This window comes from Phyllobates terribilis, unplaced genomic scaffold (genome assembly GCF_046119375.1).
Source record: "Phyllobates terribilis strain yellow unplaced genomic scaffold, ASM4611937v1 Scaffold_1__5_contigs__length_1240528914, whole genome shotgun sequence".
Lineage (NCBI taxonomy): Eukaryota > Metazoa > Chordata > Amphibia > Anura > Dendrobatidae > Phyllobates > Phyllobates terribilis.
This window is the reverse complement of record NW_027362761.1, coordinates 490,669,344-490,693,716: the sequence shown is the minus strand read 5'-3', so window position 1 is coordinate 490,693,716 and position 24,373 is coordinate 490,669,344. Positions and strand designations below refer to the sequence as shown.

The 24,373-nt window shown below is 45.7% G+C and overlaps 1 protein-coding gene across 1 annotated transcript in view; it reads right to left on the bottom strand.

Moving 5' to 3' along the window:
* POLK (DNA polymerase kappa) overlaps positions 1-24,373 on the bottom strand; it is a 100,022-nt gene that overhangs the window by 55,656 nt on the left and 19,993 nt on the right. The window contains exon 2 of the mRNA XM_073680036.1: positions 270-436. Within this exon, the coding sequence (XP_073536137.1) occupies positions 270-407 (138 nt within the window). The 5' untranslated portion in view covers positions 408-436. The remainder of the gene's footprint in view (positions 1-269; positions 437-24,373) is intronic.

The window sequence follows — 24,373 nt, the reverse complement described above, 5'->3', positions numbered from 1 at the left end:
AGAGTTTCAAAATTCTAACTAAAGTAATCTTGCAGAAAATAGAAAACAATTAACAGGGCGGACCTGCGAGTCCCCAGGTATGCGTTCTACGGTTAACATGTCTATACAGCTTGTAATTCCGAGCGCCCATCCATCACACCCGGCATCCACCACGCACCCATTCATTGTGGATGCCGGGTGTAACGCGATGGGGGATAACCCCACCCACAACGAGATGATAAACATTTGTGCTGTAGGATAATTCACCACCTACATGCCCATTTACTCACTTTTGTGGCTTCCATTATAATCTTATTTATCTTCTCCTTATCCAGACCTTCCATCCCCGCCTTGTTGTCATTAAGACCCATTGTGAACTGAAAGCCCTCATTGCTCGGAGCAGCGTCTTTTTCTTCTTGGCGATCCATTTTTTGAATTTCAGATTGTGGGTCACCGCCTGTGATAAAGGCAGTTCACAAACAATTATTACTGTGTTCTTCACACAAGCATAGTTTTAAAAAGTAGCAAATGAGTTCAGGTGGAGACATTAAAAAAAAATGTAAAACATGGAAAGGCAAATGATTAAATATATATATATATATATATATATATATATATATATATATATATATATATATATATATATATATACACACACACACACACACACACACACACACCAAAAGTTTGGACACCCCTTCTCATTTAAAGAAATTTCTATATTTTCATGACTATGAAAACTGTACATTCACACTGAAGGCATCAAAACTATGAATTAACACATGTGGGATTATATACTTAACAAAAAAGTGTGAAACAACTGAAAATATGTCTTATATTCTAGGTTCTTCAAAGTAGCCACCTTTTGCTTTGATGACTGCTTTGCACACTCTTGGCATTCTCTTGATGAGCTTCAAGAGGTAGTCACCGGAAATGGTCTTCCAATATCTTGAAGGAGTTCCCAGAGATGCTTAGCACTTGTTGGCCCTTTTGCCTTCACTCTGCGGTCCAGCTCACCCCAAACATTCTCGATTGGGTTCAGGTCTGGTGTCTGTGGAGGCCAGGTCATCTGGCGTAGCACCCCATCACTCTCCCTCTTGGTCAAATAGCCCTTACACAGCCTGGAGGTGTGTTTGGGGTCATTGTCCTGTTGAATAATAAATGATGATCCAACTAAACACGAACCGGATGGAATAGCATGCCGCTGCAAGTAGAGCCCATCATCTTTAAATGAGAAGGTGTGTCCAAACTTTTGGTCTGTACTGTATATCTGAGATGAATCTGTGCTACAGTCAATTTGTCACTTAAACATGAGCCATGTATGAGGGAGTCGTGGAGTCGGTGTCATGGAAATTGAGGAATCGGAGTCGGAATCGGAGGTTTGGCTTACCGACTCCACAGCCCTGGTTACAGCCGCCACTCTGTATACTCAGAGCGGTGAATAAATCCATGCCGGCGGCGCCCCCCTGGCTGAAAATGGAACGCTGCTGAGGGGAATAAAGTTCATTTTCTCTCCACAGCGTTCAGCTAAGTGCGGGCAGGTTAATAACGCTATTAACCTGCAGATTAACCCCATATCTGCAAGTTAATGCCGTTTTTTTCAGATGACCGATTCTCTTTAAAAGCGTTGCTGTGGAGGAGTGCAGACCACACAGGCAGCTAAACTGATATAGACAGCAGAAGATAGAATTGGTCAGGCAGGGTGCTGTGCAGAAGCAAGCAGAGCATAGAAGCATAAAGCAAACTCTACAATTATTAGCTTGGTAACTCAGAGTGGGCTTGTCAGGCACACACAGGAGAAGAGAGGGGCCTGCAGCACTGAGGAGTAGCAGGTGCTGCTGGGAAATGTAATTTTAGTGGTGAAAGAATAGGACAAAAGACACAAATTCTTCGTCTGTTTAGTAACAGTAAGTGTGCTTTGGAAAAAATAATGCAATTGTGGGAATAACCTTTCAATATTCATTTATAACCTACACCATGCATTTCCTAACAATTGGGTCACACAGGACGGCACAAACCCAAAACTGAAGTGACCTGGAATTTTTAAAATAAATCATTAAGTGGAGGCATGATTCTGATGAAAATAGCTGTATCGCCCATAAAACTACACAACTATTACTACACGCAGCACGATTTTGAGGGTGATACATCTGGCTTTCAGGAAAATCATGTACCAATTTAACAATTGCTTTAACCAGCCACACTGCTTTTTCACCCACAGTGACCCCACCAAAAAGCTGCAACATTTGCAATTGATGATTAGTAAGCAGGATGAGTACTATGTTTAAAGGGAACCACTCACCAGGTTATTCCCATATAAAGTAGTGCCAGCACCTGTAAGCCCTAGAACGCTGTATATATGACCCCAATGCTCCCTCCATAAAACAAAAAATAGTTCTAAATTTTACTCACCTACGAAGCGGTCCGGTCCGATAGGCGTCACTGGTCTTGGTCTGGTGCCTCCTTTCTTCTTGCAATCGCCATCCTCCTTCTTGCTTTGTGTGGCTGATGCATCCTACATCATCCACAGTGTCCTCGGCATTGCAGGGCAAGGGCAAAGTACTGTAATGTGCGTGCGTGCGAGCGGGAAAAGTGAAAGAGCTCCGGCACATGTGCACTACAATGCTTAGCTCTACCCTCGGCAGGATGCCTGCGCAGGAGCGCGATGCAGAGGGCACTGTGTGGCGACGTAGGACGCGTCATCGACATGAAGCAAGGAAGAGGACAGCAACCGTAAGAAGAAAGGAGGCGCTGGACCAAGACCAGGGACACCCATCGGACCAGACTGCACTGTAGGCATGTATAATAAAAGCCATTTTATTGAGCGGAGTTTGGGGGGCTTCTATACAGCATTCTATAATTCTGTATATGACCCAAGGTGGCACTACTTTATATGGGAAAAACCTGGTGACAGGTTCCCTTTAAGGCTTATTCATTCTCTGGCAGCAGTTCCATCAGATTGCACAGAAATAATGCAGTAAAGTTTTTGAAAACTGACAATAATTAGGATAGTTGATGATCGGATGGAAAATTCTTGTTCTTTTGTGCTGTTCAGGGGACTGGGAGGGGGTTTGGGTTTTATCAATTAATTTGTATATTGCACGGCAATAAAAATCAAAATCATTATGAAAATATCTGCGTCACGATGAAGCATGCACAATTTTTCTTCTTTTGGATAGCTAAAAAGGGGTTCTCCTACCTCGGCAAGTTATCCACAGGATAGGCGATAACTTTCTGATTCCTGGAGGTTTAACCCCATTAATCTGAAGAATGGGATATCAAAAAAGTACAGGCACAGTATGTAATCCAGTGCAATTAGTACAATTCCGTTAATTCCAGAATGAGAACATTGTTGTCCTGCTAAACTACTGCCTTATTAAAAGCTTGATGTGAGAGAACGCTGGACACCTTGTTATACTGTATAAATCCACATTAAAGCCCCAAGCAATGAACTTCCTTAGTCAGGAATCGGTCCAAGCACTTCCGGTTTTTATGGCCTTTGCCAGTTGATTGCTAGCACTAAATTAAATCCTGTTTAATATATCACCCATTTCTATTACACAATCTAAACATTTAGAGAAACTTTTGCATGACAATGGAAATGCCTGCCTACAGTTAGCAGCAATTTGGAGAATTGTGCCCAATTTTTTTTCTATCTGCATTTTTTAAAAATATTTTTTTTTTAGATATTCATATAAAGTCTGCTTAGCAGGAAGACATCTGAACTCTTATACAACTGAGTTATGCAACTTTTTTGCTTACACTGTGCAAGAAGCGCACCCAATTGTTGCACCATGTAGCGCTGGCGTCCCTGCCCTCTGCTAGGCAGGGACGCTGCTCCCCTCACCGCTCTGCTCCGTGCCCGGCATCCTCTCCCCGCTCTGCTGTCGGCGCGCGCTCCTTCCCGGCGTCCTCCTCCCGCTCTGCTCTCAGCGCGCGCTCCTTCCCGGCCCCTGTGCTTAGGGCGCGCGCGCGCTCCCCTCCTCTTAAAGGGGCCGCGCGCGCCGTCCTAAGGAGTCCCCGGCCAATGGCCGGAGGACTTCATCATATATAAGGCACCTCCTCCAAAATGGAGGTGCCCGAGCAATGTTGTTTGCACCTGTGTCTCACCTGTGCTTCAGCCCTCAGGTCCCGCTGCCAGTTACCTGCCAGTTTCCTGCCAGTTACCTGCCTGATTCCTGCCTGAATACTTGTTACCTGTCTGCCAGTCTGAGGTCCGACGGTCTGCCTTACTACTCCTGTCAGTCTGTCTAAAGGACCAGCCTGCCCGCTCACCTGGGAGCGCACATCAGCTACCTGCCTGCTTTCCTGAGGTCCGACGGTCTGCCTTACAACTCCTGTCAGTCTGTCTATGGACCAGCTTGCCCGCTCACCTGGGAGCGCACATCAGCTACCTGCCTGCTTTCCTGAGGTCCGACGGTCTGCCTTACAACTCCGGTCAGTCTGTCTATGGACCAGCTTGCCCGCTCACCTGGGAGCGCTTCTCCGTTACCTGCCTGCTTGCCAGCCCGGAGGCTCCGTTGTCACGTGCTGTGACCACCAGCTATTCCAGACTCTTGCCCGCTCACCTGGGAGCGCTTCTCCGTTACCTGCCTGCTAGCCTACCCGGAGGCTCTGCCATCACAGGTCGTACCTACCCTTTACCCAGAGACTGCCCTGATCACTTGCCGTATCTCCCTGTCCGTTCATCCAGAGACTGCCACCCGCTCCCTTACAAGGGCCGCCCCCTTGTATAGTAGCTCAGAGGTTCCGCCTCCCAGACCCGTTACAGTTTGCTCGGGCCATGGAACCCGGTGGCACCCAAGCTCCCTCGCTCTCGGACCTCTGTCTTGAACTGTCCCGTCAGAGGTCCCAACAGGAGTCCATCCTGGGTCACCTGCGGAATGTTAATACTCGCCTGAACACTGTCTGATCCACCAACAACCTCCGCCAGTGCCATATCTTGCAATCCGGCAGCTCCGCTGCCCACTAATACCATGGTATCCTACCCCGGACCCCGGCTTTCTGCACCTCCTCGCTTCGGAGGCGACTCCGTCCAGGCTCGGGGCTTCTTAAATCAGTGCACCCTGCATTTCGAACTTTTGTCCTACCAGTTTAACTCCGACCGGGCCAAAATTGCCTTCATCATGTCCCATCTCACCGGGGAGGCCCTGGCCTGACTAAATCCTCTATGGGAGAGAGGAGACCCCCTGGTGTCCAACTTGCCTGCTTTTCTCACGGCTTTCCGGAAAGTCTTCGACGAACCCGGACGGAAGACCTCATCTGCATCATCGTTGCTACGCCTCCGTCAGGGGAGTCTCACCGTGGGCCAATATGCCATACGGTTCCGTACCCTTGCCTCGGAGCTGGCCTGGGATAACGACGCTCTGGTTTCCGTCTTCTGGGAGGGTCTGTCCGGCCGTATTAAAGATGAACTTGCCGGTCGGGACATTCCTACCACTCTCGATGACTTAATAACTCTTGCCACCCGGATTGACCTACGGTTCCAGGAGCGTGCCAGAGAGGTCACCCGTGAGAGGAGGTTACCACGTCTAGCTCCTACTTTTCAGAAACCCGTCACTCCTTCTGTCTCTAACCAGGTACACCCTCCTGAGCCTATGCAGGTCGACCAGACCAAGATGGTCAAGACCCATCAGGACTTACGCCGTGCCGAGGGGACCTGCTTCTACTGTGGCAGTAAGGAGCACCGGATCCGTGCCTGCCCGGAGAGGTCGGGAAACGCCTGTGTCTAGGTTCGCTCAGAGAGGTCCACCTAGACAAGAATAAATCCTCTCCATCCCTGCTGTTGTCAGTTTCAATCGTCTACGGGGAGAACCGTTATTTCGAACTAGCCCAACTGGACTCTGGAGCAGCCGGGAATCTTATTTCACAGTCCCTGGTAGAGAAATACCGCATCCCCACCAAACCTCTGGCTGTACCCTTGTCTGTGGCTGCCGTGGATGGGGGTCTCTTACCACGCCCCATCCAACTCATCACCGAATCCATTACTCTGCAGGTGGGAATGCTGCATTCTGAGAGTATCTCCTTTCATGTTCTGCCTGGACTCTCTCACGCCCTCTTGCTACGTCTGCCTTGGCTCCAGAAACATGCACCCGTGCTTGACTGGCAAACCGGAGAAGTCCTTCGCTGGGGACAAGACTGTCATAAGACCTGCCTGGTTCCCGTCCATCCCGTCCGTCCCTCTCCTACCCCAGCTAATCTACCTGGACTTCCAATTCCTTATTGGTCTTATGCTGATGTCTTTAATAAAAAGGAGGCAGAGACATTACCCCCTCATAGACCATACGACTGTCCCATCGACCTGTTACCCGGTACTACTCCTCCCCGTGGGCGTATTTATCCTTTATCCGCTGCTGAGACCCGGTCGATGTCCGAATATATTGAGGAGAATCTGGCCAGGGGATTCATCCGGAAATCTACCTCCCCGGCGGGAGCAGGCTTCTTTTTCGTCAAAAAGAAGGACGGCTCTCTCCGTCCCTGTATAGACTATAGAGGCCTAAACCAGATCACGGTGAAGAATAAGTATCCCCTTCCGCTCATTCCAGAATTATTTGATCGTCTGAGGGGGGCTAGAATCTTCACCAAACTAGACCTCCGTGGGGCGTACAACCTGGTTCGTATCCGTCAAGGGGATGAATGGAAGACGGCATTCAACACCCGGGACGGCCACTATGAATACCTGGTAATGCCCTTTGGTCTCTGTAACGCTCCTGCCGTCTTTCAAGAGTTGGTCAATGACATCTTCCGGGACATTCTCTACTCCTGCGTAGTGGTGTACCTGGACGACATCTTGGTCTACTCTCCGGATCTCCAGACTCACCGGAGGGACGTTCGTCAGGTCCTGCTCAGGCTCAGGCAGAATCACCTCTTCGCTAAATACGAGAAGTGCCTCTTTGAGCAGACCTCGCTTCCGTTTTTGGGCTACATTATTTCTCAGACCGGCCTACGAATGGATCCAGAGAAACTGTCTGCCATCGAGAAATGGCCTCGACCGGAGGGGCTGACGGCCATTCAGCGGTTCCTGGGCTTCGCCAACTACTACCGCCTCTTCATACCACACTTCTCTTCCCGGACTGCCCCAATTTCCGCGCTCACCCGTAAGGGTACTAATCCCAAAGAGTGGCCGCCCGAAGCAGAAGAAGCCTTTCTTTCCTTAAAACAGGCCTTCTCTTCCGCCCCGGTGCTGCATCGCCCGGACGGCAACAAGCAGTTCTTCCTGGAAGTGGACGCCTCCTCCTCTGGAGCTGGAGCGGTACTTACTCAAAAATCTTCTTCCGGGAGGATGGTAACTTGCGGCTTCTTCTCTAAACTCTTCTCCTCCTCAGAGCGCAATTATTCCATAGGAGATCGAGAGTTATTGGCCATCAAACTGGCATTGGAGGAGTGGCGTTACCTGCTTGAGGGGGCTCTTCACCCGGTAATAATTTACACTGACCACAAGAACTTGGCTTACCTCCAGCATGCCCAGAGACTTAACCCGCGCCAAGCCCGGTGGTCCTTGTTTTTTGCTCGTTTTGATTTTGTCCTTCATTTTCGCCCGGCTGACAAAAACGTCAAGGCGGACGCCTTGTCTCGATCCTTTCTGGTATCTGATCTCGAGGAAGATCCGAAACACATCATCGATCCCGCCAGAGTAATGCAGGTGGCTCCCGTGAGTCTAAATCGTCTCCCTCCCGGAAAGACGTTCGTATCAGTACCTGATCGGGAGAAGATCCTTCACTGGGGTCACTCGTCTAAACTGGCTGGCCACGCTGGTCAGAAGAAGACCCTCCAGCTTATTTCCCGGCACTACTGGTGGCCTACCCTGCACAAGGATGTAATAGACTTTGTTTCTGCCTGTGTGTCCTGCGCCCGCAACAAGGTTCCGAGACATCTGCCAGCCGGTCGCCTCCTTCCGCTCCCAGTACCTGCTGCCCCCTGGCAGCATATTGCAATGGACTTCATAACTGACCTCCCACTCTCTGCCGGTTGTACGGTCATTTGGGTGGTCGCTGACCGCTTCTCCAAGATGGCTCATTTCGTTCCCCTGCCAGGCCTCCCGTCTGCACCCGAGCTAGCTAGAGACTTTATTCGTCACATCTTCCGTCTTCATGGCCTGCCTCTCCACATCGTGTCGGATCGTGGGGTACAGTTCACCTCACGCTTCTGGAGAGCCACTTGTAAACTACTAGACGTCACCCTGGACTTCTCTTCCGCTTACCACCCACAGTCCAATGGTCAAGTGGAGCGGATCAATCAGAACCTGACCAGTTACCTCCGGCACTTCGTTAATGCCCACCATTCTGACTGGGTGGATCTCCTACCATGGGCCGAGTTCTCTTACAATAATCACGAGAGCGAATCCTCCTCCAAATCCCCGTTTTTTGTAGTCTTTGGTCAGCATCCTCGGATTCCTTTTCCTGTCTCCACCTCGGTGGACAACCCGGCTGCGGAATCTCTCGTTAGCAAATTTTCCTCCATTTGGAGAGTACCCGATCCGCACTCCTTCAGTCTTCCGAGCGTATGAAAAGACACGCTGACAAAAAACGTCTGGACCCTCCTCAATTCCGTCCTGGGGATAAAGTCTGGCTCTCGTCCAAATATGTCCGGCTCAAGATCCCTTCCTATAAGTTAGGGCCTCGGTTCATCGGCCCACTGGAGGTCATCAGTCAGATCAACCCGGTGGCCTATAAATTGAAACTCCCGGCCAACTTACGGATCCCTAACTCCTTCCATGTATCTCTCCTCAAACCCGTGGTGCTTAACTCTTTTTCCAAGTCTACAGGTACGCCTCCTGCTCCGGTTTCTGCTGAGGACGAGTTTGAGGTAGAGAACATTCTTGCCACCAAAAGGGTAAGAGGAAAGACCTTTTTTCTGGTAGATTGGAAGGGGTTTGGTCCTGAGGAGAGAACGTGGGAGCCCCGGGAGAACATCCATGCCCCTCTCATCCTAGCTAAATTTCTGTCTGGCCTAAAAAAGGGGGGGCCTAAAGGGGGGGGGGGTACTGTAGCGCTGGCGTCCCTGCCCTCTGCTAGGCAGGGACGCTGCTCTCCTCACCGCTCTGCTCCGTGCCCGGCGTCCTCTCCCCGCTCTGCTGTCGGCGCGCGCTCCTTCCCGGCGTCCTCCTCCCGCTCTGCTCTCAGCGCGCGCTCCTTCCCGACCCCTGTGCTTAGGGCGCGCGCGCGCTCCCCTCCTCTTAAAGGGGCCGCGCGCGCCGTCCTAAGGAGTCCCCGGCCAATGGCCGGAGGACTTCATCATATATAAGGCACCTCCTCCAAAATGGAGGTGCCCGAGCAATGTTGTTTGCACCTGTGTCTCACCTGTGCTTCAGCCCTCAGGTCCCGCTGCCAGTTACCTGCCAGTTTCCTGCCAGTTACCTGCCTGATTCCTGCCTGAATACTTGTTACCTGTCTGCCAGTCTGAGGTCCGACGGTCTGCCTTACTACTCCTGTCAGTCTGTCTAAAGGACCAGCCTGCCCGCTCACCTGGGAGCGCACATCAGCTACCTGCCTGCTTTCCTGAGGTCCGACGGTCTGCCTTACAACTCCGGTCAGTCTGTCTATGGACCAGCTTGCCCGCTCACCTGGGAGCGCTTCTCCGTTACCTGCCTGCTTGCCAGCCCGGAGGCTCCGTTGTCACGTGCTGTGACCACCAGCTATTCCAGACTCTTGCCCGCTCACCTGGGAGCGCTTCTCCGTTACCTGCCTGCTTGCCTGCCCGGAGGCTCCGTTGTCTCGTGCTGTGACCATCAGCTACTTCAGACTCTTGTCCGCTCACCTGGGAGCGCTTCTCCGTTACCTGCCTGCTTGCCAGCCCGGAGGTTCCGCCGTCACGTGCCGTGACCACCTGCTATTCCAGAGACTCTCGCTTGCTCACCTGGGAGCACACATCTACCATCTGCCTGCTAGCCTACCCGGAGGCTCTGCCATCACAGGTCGTACCTACCCTTTACCCAGAGACTGCCCTGATCACTTGCCGTATCTCCCTGTCCGTTCATCCAGAGACTGCCACCCGCTCCCTTACAAGGGCGCCCCCTTGTATAGTAGCTCAGAGGTTCCGCCACCCAGACCCGTTACACACCATAACGTATATGCAGATCTTATTCATTGCTGGATTTCGGTACTTTTAGATATTCCCAGTTGAAGTAATCTAAAGTTAAGCAGAACAGCCCTAAATCACTGGGTGTAAACATTAAATATATGCATATTCTAAACTCAGACATATTCACTTGTGGGGCCACTTCTGGCACCCATGACCTCCAACCCCCTAGAATGGCGGATGTCAAATGGTGCCTCTCAACTGAGAATGAAAAGAGGGGTAAGTCCACCATGTCTGTGCTCTCTTTATTCACTACTAATGGAAAAAGTGCACAACCTACAAGTGGATTAGGGAATACACCCAAAATAGCTGTCAGTAGATATAGCCCACCTGCTCATAATAACTTTATTACAAATGGTAACAGAGATTTAGTAGAAGAATGGAAAACTAAATCATTCTACAGAAATTTAAAAGGAATCCGTCAGTAAGATTGCACCCCCCCCCTCCAAACTATTTACAGTATATGCACATATAGCGCTTTCAAAGACAAATTCAGCAATACCTTTACATGTTAGGTCCATCCCTCCATTACTGAGAAATCTGCGTTTGAATTGATAAGCAAATGAGGCTGAAGAGCTATTTATAGATCTCAAGCCTCTGTCACACCAGCTCTATTCCCGGTCCAGAGCTGCCGCCTCCTGCTTGATGAGGACTCCTTTGCCTGAAGTAACAGCATTGAGGCCATTAGTCAAGCAGGCGGAGGCAGCACTGGGCAGGAAATGGAGTTGGAGTGACAGAAGCCTCTGTCACTCCAGCTCTACACTGCGCCCAGCGCTGCCTCCTCCTGCCTGCTTCTGTGCCTGAAGTAACACAGCATAGTGGTCGTCAGTTGAGATGAAAGAGGCAGTGGCACTGGGTGGGAAATAGAGTTGGAGTGACAGAAGCTTCAGATCTACCAAAGTCCTACAACCTCATTTGCATATCAATTCAAAACACTGATTTCTCAGTAACAGAGAAACAGACTGGCTATGTAAAGGTATTGCTGGACTTTGAAAAAGCTACATGCACATAAATAGTTTGGGAGTGAAATCCTGCTGACAAATTCCGTTTAAGAGGGGTTTTCTATTTTAGTCAAACTTCTCACTACTAGAATCCCCAGAAATCAGCATCTGCAAGGCCTAGTGGGTCCTCTATATAAAAGTAAAGTTTAATCGAGTTCTTGGCAGCGACTTACAGTTATTCAGAACATGGAGTACACTGATGAATCCTAAACATTCATAAAAATGAGAGTGCTCCATATTGTTTTTCTCTAGGGGGCATTCATGTGTCTATCAGAAGAAGCTCGAGTCAATCTGATTACTCTTTGAATGAGGAAAGAGATTTGTTGGAAGCGCGTCTCGGCACTGCAGGGAACCAAGTCTTCGCAGCGGAGGAACATGTCAAGATCAATTTAGGCACACTTCATCCTCCACACAACATGCACATTTCAAGACAAAACTGTCAGCAAAGCGAGACATCCAGAGTCTTTGCAATCAAATCCTATCATCACTGTCAGATTTTATGTGCAAAACGTCCTTCTTAATATGAGCACATTATTTGTGCCTGTGGGAATAGGGTAAAAGTAGTTAAATAGCAAGGCTGGATCGGAACAGCAGCAAAGCGGTCACATTTCAGGGTTTTATTACTGTATTGTGGACGCTGCACCTGCAAAATCGAGATGGCCAGGAACAGAAGACAAGGGGTCTATTCTTTACTCTGGACGGCAAGTAGCGCTCTGTGGTCTGACAACTCAGGAGGCTACGAGCCTTACCATCACTCCATGTTACGGGGGATACTGAAGACAGGTACATTAAAGCGCTATAAATCCACCAATAAATCCATCAATAGAAGATTGTCGCCCATGGATCCCCCATTGCTCTTCTTTTCCAAGTACCGGCTAGTCTTCTCTCCTTACCCTCCAGGCTGGTCGTAGCCCGACAGCTGCAGTCAATAGCGTCCATTCTTTATTTACGGGTTATTTTTAAAGTCACTTTTCTTTTTTTGTCTTGTGGTACTCGACGTTTAAGGAGCCAAAAGTCATCAAAACTGCGCACGAGGTTCAAGAATTTAGCGCATAGTCAAAAATTTGGCTTTTTTTCCCCTGACATTACCCATTTTTGTGACTTTTTGATCACAGTGTTGCATCTTGGTCAATCTTTTTGAAAAGGTGTGCCTGAAACTACACCAGGGAGGACTGCAGTAAAGTTGTCCCAAACTTTGCAACTTTTTAAAAAGTTGCAATTGATGAATTAGCCGAAAATATCTGGAATCACTAAACTCCGCTCACAAAGCCAAGAAAAAAGTGAACACAAGTTAAAAAAAAAAAAAAAAAGAAGAAGGAGCACATAGAATAACGAATTGTGTGCAAAAAAAAGACGCAGAACACACAAAACTAGACAAAAAAACAGACGCAAAGGCAATAATGAATTGGGGCCTCTGTTCCCACCAATTGGCTGCAGTGGTCAGGCACCGAAAAGACCAGGACAGAAGGAGAGGAGAGAGCAGAATGGCGTTGGAGAAGGCCAAAGTGCTGTTGATTTAAAAAAAAATAAAATTTAACAGCTAGTCACGACAAAATCTTTAGGTCCCCATACACATTAGATTGCTGTCAGCTGAAGGATCGTTTGGCTGACAACTATTTCTCCCGACGTCCCCATGTGTTGCCTATGAGAGAGCCGCTTCCAGACTCCTCTGGCAACAAAATCCAACATGCCGGATCCATGACTTTCCCCTCTATATCACCTGACATGAATCTGTCAGGAATATATATCAGACTGAGACGATATTGCCGATATCAGCGGGTTTTACACTGCACAAATATCTGGCATGAACGCTCCTAGGAATGCCCTTTTCTTGACAATCATGGAGTGTAAACCGGCTGCCAATCACACGTCAAGTGAGCCAAACGCTTGCCCGTCGGGTGAAATTATTTTTTGGTTTGCCTAAAAAAGAAAGGATCACTCATCAGCGCATTGTCCTGTGTAAACAGAGCCTGTGCTGCTGAGTTCAATAGCATATGTGCGCAGAAAGATCCATTACTGATCGTTCTGTGAGTGGTCTACCTGTGTAAACAGGCTATTACGCAACCGCTGACGGGTAAACATGTTCCCAATCGGTGGTCATTACCACCATGCATCGGTTGGTATAAATGCACCTTATTAGGGCCAAGTTGAGGCGAGTGTATGAAAAATCATACATTTTTTAATTAGAAAACTCGGATAATTTTTGTCCATAATGTCATCTGATTTCAGACATTAACATTAAAATATACATGATCAAATACAGTTTGGTCCGTATGGGATCCAGTTTTTTTGTATGCACTCATAGACTTGAATGGGCGACTCTCAGCCGAGACTCTGAGAATAGAGTATACAGTGATTGAAAGTGATTGACATCTGAACAACCCTATTGATCTATATTGGTCCGTGTGTTGCCTGATCTTTATTCGGAGAGCACTCGTCTGTACGTTACGCTCATCTGTATTAGCCCTAATTCTGGATTTATCTACCTCTTCCCCAATTTTATGTGGAAACTGACAGCCCTTGAAAGCGGATTTTTAAAAGGCTTTTGCATAAATCTAAATAATCCATATCCTTCATTGTTCAATAACACTACAGCCTCTTCGAAAAGAAGAAACTGCCTCCCAGCGCTGCAACGAGGAGTCATCTAAGGGTTGTGAAGCTGATAAACATTTTTTCATTTCCCGTTGCCACAATTGCTTTTGGTGTAATGATAAAAGAAACTTTCATTGGCATGAATGAGCCAAAAACAAGTGACACCAATAATGATGATAAACGGTTTACAGCAAGAACAATAAGGCGGCCGTACTGAGAAGCCTAATTTAGATGTAAAGTACTTGTTTTTTTCTGATATTTAGATTTTTTTTAACTTTATTTTTTGAGCAAGAAAAAAAAACAAAACAAAAAAAAAAACTTAGGAAACCACTCGACCCAGTATAAAGATATTGCAGAGTCATTTAGATATATAGGTATACACTGTGTGCTGAATTATTAGGCAAATAAGTATTTTGATCACATGATACTTTTTATACATGTTGTCCTACTCCAAGCTGCATAGGCTTGAGAGCCAACTCCCAATTAAGTAAATCTGGTGATGTGCATCTCTGTAATGAGGAGGGGTGTTGACTAATGACATCAACACCCTATATAAGGTGTGCTTAATTATTAGGCAACTTCCTTTCCTTTGGCAAAATGGATCAGAAGAGAGATTTGATGGGCTCTGAAAAGTCCAAAATTGTGAGCTGTCTTGCAGAGGGATGCAGCAGTCTTGAAATTTCCAAACTTTTGAAGCATGACCACCGAACAATCAAGCGTTTCATGGCAAATAGCCAACAGGGTCGCAAGAAGCGTGTTGGCCAAAAAAGGTGCAAAATAACTGCCCATGAATTGAGGAAAATCAAGCGTGAAGCTGCCAAGATGCCATTCGCCACCAGTTTTACCATATTTCATAGCTGCAACGTTACTGGAGTATCAAAAAAGCACAAGGCGTGCGATACTCAGGGACATGGCCAAGGTAAGGAAGGCTGAAAAACCACCACCTTTGAACAAGAAACATAAGATAAAACGTCAAGAATGAGCCAAAAAATATCTTAAGACTGATTTTTCAAAGGTTTTATGGACTGATGAAATGAGAGTGACTCTTGATGGGCCAGATGGATGGGCCAGAGGCTGGATCAGTAAAGGGCAGAGAGCTCCACTCCGACTCAGACGCCAGCAAGGTGGAGGTGGGGTACTGGTATGGGCTGGTATCATCAAAGATGAACTTGTGGGACCTTTTCGGGTAGAGGATGGAGTGAAGCTCAACTCCCAGACCTACTGCCAGTTTCTAGAAGACAACTTCTTCAAGCAGTGGTACAGGAAAAAGTCGGTATCGTTCAAGAAAAACATGATTTTCATGCAGGACAATGCTCCATCACATGCATCCAACTACTCCACAGCGTGGCTGGCCAGTAAAGGTCTAAAAGAAGAAAAAATAATGACATGGCCCCCTTGTTCACCTGATCTGAACCCCATAGAGAACCTGTGGTCCATCATAAAATGTGAGATCTACAGGGAGGGAAAACAGTACACCTCTCGGAACAGTGTCTGGGAGGCTGTGGTGGCTGCTGCACACAATGTTGATGGAAAACAGATCAAGCAACTGACAGAATCTATGGATGGAAGGCTGTTGAGTGTCATCATAAAGAAAGGTGGCTATATTGATCACTAATTTTTTTGGTTTTTGTTTTTGCATGTCAGAAATGTTTATTTCTAAATTTTGTGCACTGATATTGGTTTACCTGGTGAAAATAAACAAGTGAGATGGGATTATATTTGGTTTTTATTAAGTTGCCTAATAATTCTGCACAGTAATAGTTACCTGCACAAACAGATATCCTCCTAAGATAGCCAAATCTAAAAAAAAAACCACTCCAACTTCCAAAAATATTAAGCTTGGATATTTATGAGTCTTTTAGGTTGATTGAGAACATAGTTGTTCATCAATAATAAAAATAATCCTCTAAAATACAACTTGCCTAATAATTCTGCACACAGTGTAAAGCATATTTCCAGTGATTTGTTCAATAATCCAGGATACGGGTGTGAGGATATGCCAATAAAATGGCCCAATGTCCAATAAAATGGCCCAAAGTCCGACATGTGGTATTGTCCCAGGCATAATGGTTTCCCATTAAAGCTACTTCTGCCCTTAGGGATATCAGAAATATGCTACAAGTAATCATTTTTCACAATGATTAAAAGGTGTAGTCGCATCTTAGTAAGTAATGGCATAGGATCGCTAAGAAATGCCATCATTTAATGATGGCCAGGAGCCTTTCCCCAAGGGACCCTCATGGATCAAGGGAATGAATAACTGTTCATTGCACAATGGCGCTTCAAGCTATCCAGCTGTACAAGAAGCTGTAACCAGCCCCATTCAATGGAATGGAGCACCCCGATAGCGGGTGGTAGGGAATGCCCCTGTGCATAGGGGTGCAGCGCAGAATCAGTGCCGAGAGCCTTTCATTCTCAGGATCAGTGGGGGCACAAGACAAACAGTCAGCAATAATTAAAAATCATGTATCATCAGAAAATAACTGATTTTTAAATAATGTTTTTGTGTTTTTTTTTTTTGTTGTTGTTTTTTTAGATACATTAACCATGATATGAAAAAAAAATTGTCAAAAATTAAAAAAAAATATATATACATTGAAGGAAATAATTATTTGATCCCTTGCCTTGCTATTTTTGTAAGTTTGCCCACTGACAAAGACATGAACAGTCTATAATTTTAAGGGTAGGTTAATTTTAACATTGAGAGAGAGAATATTCAAAAAGAAAAATCACATTGTATAAATTAGATAAATTTATTCGCATTTTGCAGTGAGAAATAAGTATTTGATCCCCTTCAAACCACTATGAGTTCTGGCTCCTACAGACCAGTTAGACCAGGGGTCCTCAAACTACGGCCCGCGGGCCACATGCGGCCCGCGGAGGATTTTTATCCGGCCCGCCGGGCTGTGGGCGGTGGAGAGCGGTGTCAGCGCCCAGTCCCTCCCGCTTGCTCAGGGCTCCGGCAGCTGGATACTTACCTCTCCCCGTGCCTCTGCAGATCCGCTGTCTTCCTGCTGTGCGCTCCCTGTGACGTCTCAGGTCAGAGGGTGCGGTGACGTCTTTCCACCGCGCCCTCCCCTGAGCCGTCACAGGCAGCGCAGAGCGGGAAGATGCCGGCGACGCTGGAGTCCGGACCCGAGCAGCGGCAGCAGGTGAGAAGTGAGGCGAGTATTTTTTTTTTTAATGTATGGAGGCATGGGGCATAATATTAGGGGTGACATCCTGCATGGGGCATAATATGGGGGAGTGACATGCAGCATGGGGCATTATAAAGGGAGGGGGGGTGATATCCTGCATGGTGCATTATAACGATAGGGGAGTGATATCCTGAATGTGGCATTATATTGGGGGGGGGGGGGGTGACATCCTGCATGGAGCATTATATTGGGGGGTGACATCCTGCATGGGGCATTATATGGTGGGAGAAAGGGACATCCTGCATGGGGCATTATTAGGGGGGGAGGGAACAGCCTGCATGGGGCATTATAAGGGGGGGGGGAACAGCCTGCATAGGGCATTATAAGGGGGGAACAGCCTGCCTATTGAGGACCTATGCTGCCTATTGGGGACACTTACCTCCCCATTGAGGACTTATGCTGCCTATTGGGGACATTTACCTGCCTATTGGGAACATTTACCTGCCCATTGAGGACCTATGCTGCCTATTGGGGACATTTACCTGCCTATTGGGGACCTATGCTGCCTATTGAAATACCGGTTGATTTAACTTTACTTGTTCTTCATTTAAAATATTGTATTTGTTCCTGTATTGTTTTTTTTTTTACTTCAAAATAAGATATGTGCAGTGTGCATGGGAATTTGCTCATAGTTTTTTTTTTTTAAATTATATTCCGGCCCTCCAATGGTCTGAGGGACAGTGAACTGGCCCCCTGTTTAAAAAGTTTGAGGACCCCTGAGTTAGACTAATCAACTTGTTACCTGCATTAAAGACAGCTGTCTTACATAGTCACCTGTATAAAAGACTCCTGTCCAAAGACTCAATTAATCAGTCAGACTCTAACCTCTACAACATGGGCAAGACCAAAGAGCTTTCTAAGGATGTCGGGGACAAGATCATAGACCTGCACAAAGCTGGAATGGGCTACAAAACCATAAGTAAGACGCTGGGTGAGAAGGAGACAACTGTTGGTGCAATAGTAAGAAAATAGAAGAAATACAAAATGACTGTCAATCGATATCAATCTGGGGCACCATGCAAAACCTCACCTCGTGGGGTATCCTTGATCATGAGGAAGGTGAGAAATCAGCCTAAAACTACACGGGGGGAACTTGTTAATGATCTCAAGGCAACTGGGACCACAGTCACCAAGAAAACCATTGGTAAAACATTACGCCTTAAAGGTTTAAAATCCTGCAGTGCCCGCAAGGTCCCCCTGGTCAAGAAGGCACATGTGCAGACCTGTCTGAAGTTTGCCAATGAGCACCTGGATGATTCTGTTAGTTATTGGGAGAAGGTGCTGTGGTCAGATGAGACAAAAATTGAGCTCTTTGGCATTAAATCAACTCGCCGTGTCTGGAGGAAGAGAAATGCTGCCTATGACCCAAAGAACACCGTCCCCACTGTCAAGCATTATGTTTTGGGGGTGTTCCTCTGCTAAGGGCACAGGACTACTTCATCACATCAATGGGAGAATGGATGGAGCCATGTACTGTAAAATCCTGAGTGACAACCTCCTTCCCTCCGCCAGGACATTAAAAATGGATCGTGGCTGGGTCTTCCAGCAAGACGATGACCCAAAACATACAGCCAAGGCAACAAAGGAGTGGCTCAAAAAGAAGCACAGTAAGGTCATGGAGTGGCCTAGCCAGTCTCCAGACCTTAATCCCATAGAAAACTTATGGAGGGAGTTGAAGTTCCAAGTTGCCAAGTGACAGCCTCAAAATCTGAATGATTTAGAGATGATCTGCAAAGAGGAGTGGACCAAAACTCCTCCTGACATGTGCGCAACCCTCATCATCAACTACAAAAAAAGTGACTGCTGTGCTTGCCAACAAGGGTTTGGCCACTAAGTATTAAGTGTTGTTTGCCAGAGGGATCAAATACTTATTTCTCACTGCAAATAAATTTATCTAATTTATACAATGTGATTTTCTGGATTTTTGGGGGGGGGGGGATATTATAATCTCCCAATGTTAAAATGAACCTACCCTTAAAAATATAGACTGTTCACGTCTTTGTCAGTGGGCAAACGTACAAAAACAGCAAGGGATCAAATAATTATTTCCTTCACTGTATATAGACATTGTCACACTGGCCACTGGGGCTATTTTAGACTATTGTTTCCTGTTTTTTTCTGGAAGAGTTTTCAGCACTCTCATTGTCAGCAGAGGCAGAATGACAGCTGATAACACAGGATCCACCAATCAAAATGGGTGATGTCACAGCTCCCCCTGCTCCTCCTCCCTTCACAATGACTTTTGGACAGGCTTATTAGTTAGGGCCTTGGTCTGCTCATTTCTCCTAACCTACAAGTGGATTTCCTTAAACAGGAAGTTTGAATGCAGAATAACCCCAGTGGCCAGTGTGAAAACTGCTAAATTTCTCATTTTTATCTTTAATACAGAATGCGATTTTATGGTGACAAAATGTTTAAAAATACATCTAAAACACAAAAACTTGGTTTAAAAAGACAAGTCATTTTCTGATGACATATTCCCTTTAAATGATGGTAAAATCTAGCTAACAGCATGCCGTTACTTGCTGAGACTGGAATACCCCTTTAAAATCATGCACAAAACTGAATAATGACCTGTTTTATACGGAGCCATAATCTGATTGCTATGGAGGTGTTCTTAGTAGTACCACGTATGCCTTCAATCCTCTACATGAGGGCATCTGACACATGTCATTCATCAGAAACTGCTAAATTAATAAGAATAGGCTTGTTTTTGGAGTCTACGGGGTGAGACAGTCTGGAGCCAACGTCAACCAAGATAATCTGTAAAAAGAAGAGTATACCTGAGAGGCAGACGCATCCCTGACTGTCCGGCTATATATATACTTGCAGGTTATCTCAATTTAGCCTCATCGATGATAATCAAATAATCAAGTTTTTTCCAAATCATCTTAATCAAGTTTGCAATTAGTGAGAATATATAGAGGGAATAAAGAATAACTCAGCAGCATGTCCATCATATGAAATCACATAGCAGGCGACGGCGGTGAGGCCAAGAAGCGTTCTATCAATTACGAGGTATATGTCTTTATTAAGCAAGTTTTCTGATAAGAGGGAAAAAAAATAAAAACACAAAACAAATATAAAAACCTGTTAAAAGAAAAAAGGAAAGTTATAATCAAAGGGCTTTTTGGCTTTCTGGCTTCAGAAAACCCGTCTCCAGGAGGTTTATTTTTTATAAAACAAATAAATTGAGCTTTATTAATACTCCCCGGCTCCATCACTGAATTCCTACTTCTGCTCCCGATGTTTGTTATTTTCTGTAGCGCCTACGACACTGCAGCCAATCAGTATGCTCACGCACTTCCGACACTGCAGCCAATCAGTATGCTCAGTGGCTCTGAAATGCTAATGCCATCCACTCTGGCTGCTGAGCTTAGGAATTAGCTACAGCGGTTCGTGGTGATGTCAGCGCTGTAGACAATAACATACTGAGGGCAATAATGGTGAAGGCTCTTTGTGGACCCAGGAAGGGTGAGCACAGCCCAGATTTTTTTGTCTTTTATTTTTATAAAGGAAGCCTGACCGGTGATAGAAACCACGTGCAGCATTTATCAGACGCTGGCTGTACGATCACAGCCATGTTTGGCTCTGAAATACTGCAACGTTTGAGAGAAAAACATACCTCTAATAGCAGCTGGGGACCGAGCCGCAAGGGTGACTAGTCGTACAGGCGGACCCCGGCGACATCTCCCCGCCTGCGGACACTTACTGGCATCCTCTGACTGCATGCGTGTATAGGCAGAGACCTGTCAGTCACAGGGAGAATCTGTCGGGGACCAGCCTGTACAAATAGTTACCCGAGCGGCTCGGTCCTCGAGGATTTTTTTTCCCCCAAAATCCTACTTAAAAATGCTTGTAAAATTCTTCCTATTCATTGCAGTTGGAAATCCAGTCTTCCGTTCATGTGAGGTTTTTTTTTCCTGAAGAGGTTTTGAAAATGGCCTGATGGGGGGGGGGGGGGGGGGGGATCTTAGAATGTTACGAGTTGGAAGGGACCTCCAGGGTCATCTCGTCCAGCCCCCTGCTCAATGCAGGAGTCACTAAACCATCTCAGACACATGTCTGTCCAGCCTCTGAAGACTTCCGTTGAAGGAGAACTCACCACCTCTCGTGGCGGCCTGTTCCACTCATTGATCACCCTCACTGTCAAAAAGTTTTTCCTAATAACTAATATGTATCTGAAAAAGTGCATTCTGATGGAATTGGCTCCAACTAGGTACTGTCCAGTCAAATGGGTGCAAAAAAAAAAAAAAAAGGCCTTTCAAAAACGCTACAGGAAAAGGTCATACAAAATCTACCCCATCCCAAAAAAGTAAGTGTTTCCTGAAAAGATTTCAGCTTAAAATTATTTTTTTTTTTTTTAATTCCTTTTTCAAATAGGACACTTAACACCTTATGAGTTTTGGACAGTGGTGTCCTTACTCACAACTGATGAGTAAGAACATTACTGTCCAAAACGAGTAAGGTGTTAAGTGTCCTATTTGGCTTGTTTTATTTAGCTTTTTAATGCTGATCCAATAAATAACTTTTGATGCTTCCGGTGCTGGATTTCACCAGCCCTTTGTACATTTGCCAGTCCCGAGGATCAGAGCATCGGACATTTCCTGAGTCTGTGGACACTTCATCATGGTTGGGGAGCTGGTGCACCGCCAGCCTGGGCTACATTTTGCATCTTCTGCCATGATCACACCACATATAATGGATATTGTGGTAATAGCTCATGTGACAATACTTCTAGTGTTGTGAGGGATTTTCCATTTTTTCCCTAGTGACCCAACACAAACCAACAAAGTGCCACCAACAAATTTTGCGACTCATTAACCACTTGTCTCCCGGGTTTTCTTCATATAAAAGATACTGCACATACAGAGATGATAATATGGAGATACCATGGGAAGGCCTGTCCCGAGCCTCTTACCATCAAACTCATTACAGTAATAAATTATTTCTCAGCCGTCCATTAAACCTACACAGAACTCATTTCACACCATTGTAACTTTGTTATTCCAAGCATTACCAGACGTAATCTTCCCAAGAGCTCAATTCCAGTAGATGACTGTGGTGGATTTCAGCTTTTCGCGACATGTAAAGTCGCCAATCTAGAACAGGTGACATTTTCCTTGACAGCATACATAACATTGAAGACGTCTTAGAATTTCCTAAAATATCAGGTACAATGCAGAACCTGAGCTGTGATCTTAATGGTTCTTGCAAAAGTAAAGTGATTTTAAAAGGGGTTGTCCACCTTAGATGAATCTAGTACATTTACACCGTGAGTCCACCCGAGTGGGAGACACTTGTCCATTCTTGTTTTTAGAGTCCCAAGCATTGAATATGCCCCTATTAAATTATCACACCCTATTAGTGCTTATATATAGGGACTGACAAACCCTATAATGACTCCACTGTTATGGCTCTGTACAAGCCCCCTGTTAGTATGGAGCCGCAGTAGTACGGCACAGATAGCAGTCTGAGGCTGTCCACAACTACATACGTCTATCCAGTCCAACTTTTCTCCACCAGTTCTACATCCTCTATCACTAGATTATTTATAACCCACAATGCCATTTGTTGTGAGAAAAGCATCCAGCCATTTTGTAAATGCTGATATAGTGTCTGCCATTACTACCTATGGTGGCATTGTGCAGTTTCACTACTCTATAAAGAATCCTTTCTTACGTAGATGCATTAATCACCTTTCCTCCGCACGTAATAAGTGCCTCCTGGACCCTTGTAAGGTCTTTGAAAGAAATAAATCATGTGCCAGTCCTTCGTATTGACCACACATGTATTATACATGTAAGTGAGATTGGCTCCGAGGGGTGATTTTCTCAATCAGATTATGCCCAAATTTTCTAACCTCTCATCATAGGAGACCTTCCATCCCATGGACCTTCCATCCCATGTAATAATCTAGTTGCTTCCTTCGGTCTTGCTCTCCAATATCCTTTTTAAAACGTAGAGCCCAAAACTGGATCCCGAAAAGGGGAAATGTTCATTAATTTGAGCGTTTAGATAGTTCTTAGACAGGTGGGTTTCAGAGCAGACCCACCTGAAATAACACTAGGAGCCATATATACATCTCAGTCGAGGATGTGTCGCACCTTAGCTCTGGACTTTTCGATACGTGCCAAGCTCCCCTGAAGAAACTTGATGGCAGAAACTTGTTGGAAGAACACGGAGGGACGGTCTACTGCTTCCAGTTACTAGGGACACCTGTGGACTCCCCTTCTCAGGGCAGCAGTTTTAGGACTGACCAGGTAGATGATAGCCAAAAGGGTTAGTTCCAACAAGAATGAGGAACAGGAGTCAACATGACACGTAGTCTATATGCCATGACTGCGCTGAACCTCCTAGATGGGTGCGATTGTTCCATCTTCTTATTCCATTGTGCCTATGCTAATTCTTTTGTATTACTGGTGAGGATTAGATTTAGATACCTTACTTTTCTGTTTAGGGTGGGTACTTTGCTACATGGATCATCTCTATTAGGACTGACCATTGTTGGTCTAATAGATCCCACCACTCTACTTACCTTTTGGTCAATTTAATCCCCATCTGCCTCACATTTTTGTTGGCAAGGGTTGTTTTTACTTTTGCTGGTTTGCAGTTACTTATATACTATATTTTAATCACTTATAATACAGGTTATGTTTTATTTATACTCATTTACTTGCTTTTGAGGATGTGCACATACCCTAATAACACTTTAAAAACTCTACAACCCCTCTTCAGGAAACTAAAAACTCCTCCAAAAACTTCTCAAAGAAGAAAATAGTTCCCTACAGCACATTTTATTAGAAAACTCGTCGTTTTTGACAGCCTCGCCAAAAAAACACGTTTATGTGCATAAACCCTAAGGCCTCGTGCACATTGAGTTTTTAGGGCTGTGGAGTTGGTAAGCCAAACCTCCAACTCATACACGGCTCATGTTTAAGTGATGAATTTACTGTAGCACAGATTCATCTCAGCTAAAAGTCTAGACCCTTAGATCAGGAATAGGACAGACATTTATAGGACATTTCATAACTTTCCAAAATTCTTATGAAAATATATTCCCCACAAACTGCATTGAACTACTGTACCCAATTTATTATATATTTTAGGAGTTGGAGTCGGTCTATTTTATACCGACTCAGACTCCCAAGCCCTGGTTTTTAGAAGCATTCAAAAGCCACTCGTTTTTCAAGCAATAACAAAAATTCTCAAAAATTGAGAGTTTCTTGGAGTTTTTACATGTTTATCTTTTCCTAAAGTGGTTTTGATTACATTTTTTTTCCCTTTAACATTGTTTGCATCCTTTTGATTGGACCGGACGATGCCTCGCTTGGAGAGGTTTCCTTTAAGATCCTCTTCAAAGTGACATGCACTTCTTTTTTTACTAGCAGGCATTTTTTTCAAAACCTCTTTACAGTGAAAGACAAAAAAAACATCATATAAACAGCTAAGTGGATTTCTCATAGAAATTAATTGAAAGTTTTCCAAGGAGATTTTGGAGAGGCTCTGTTCAATATGAGAGCTGAA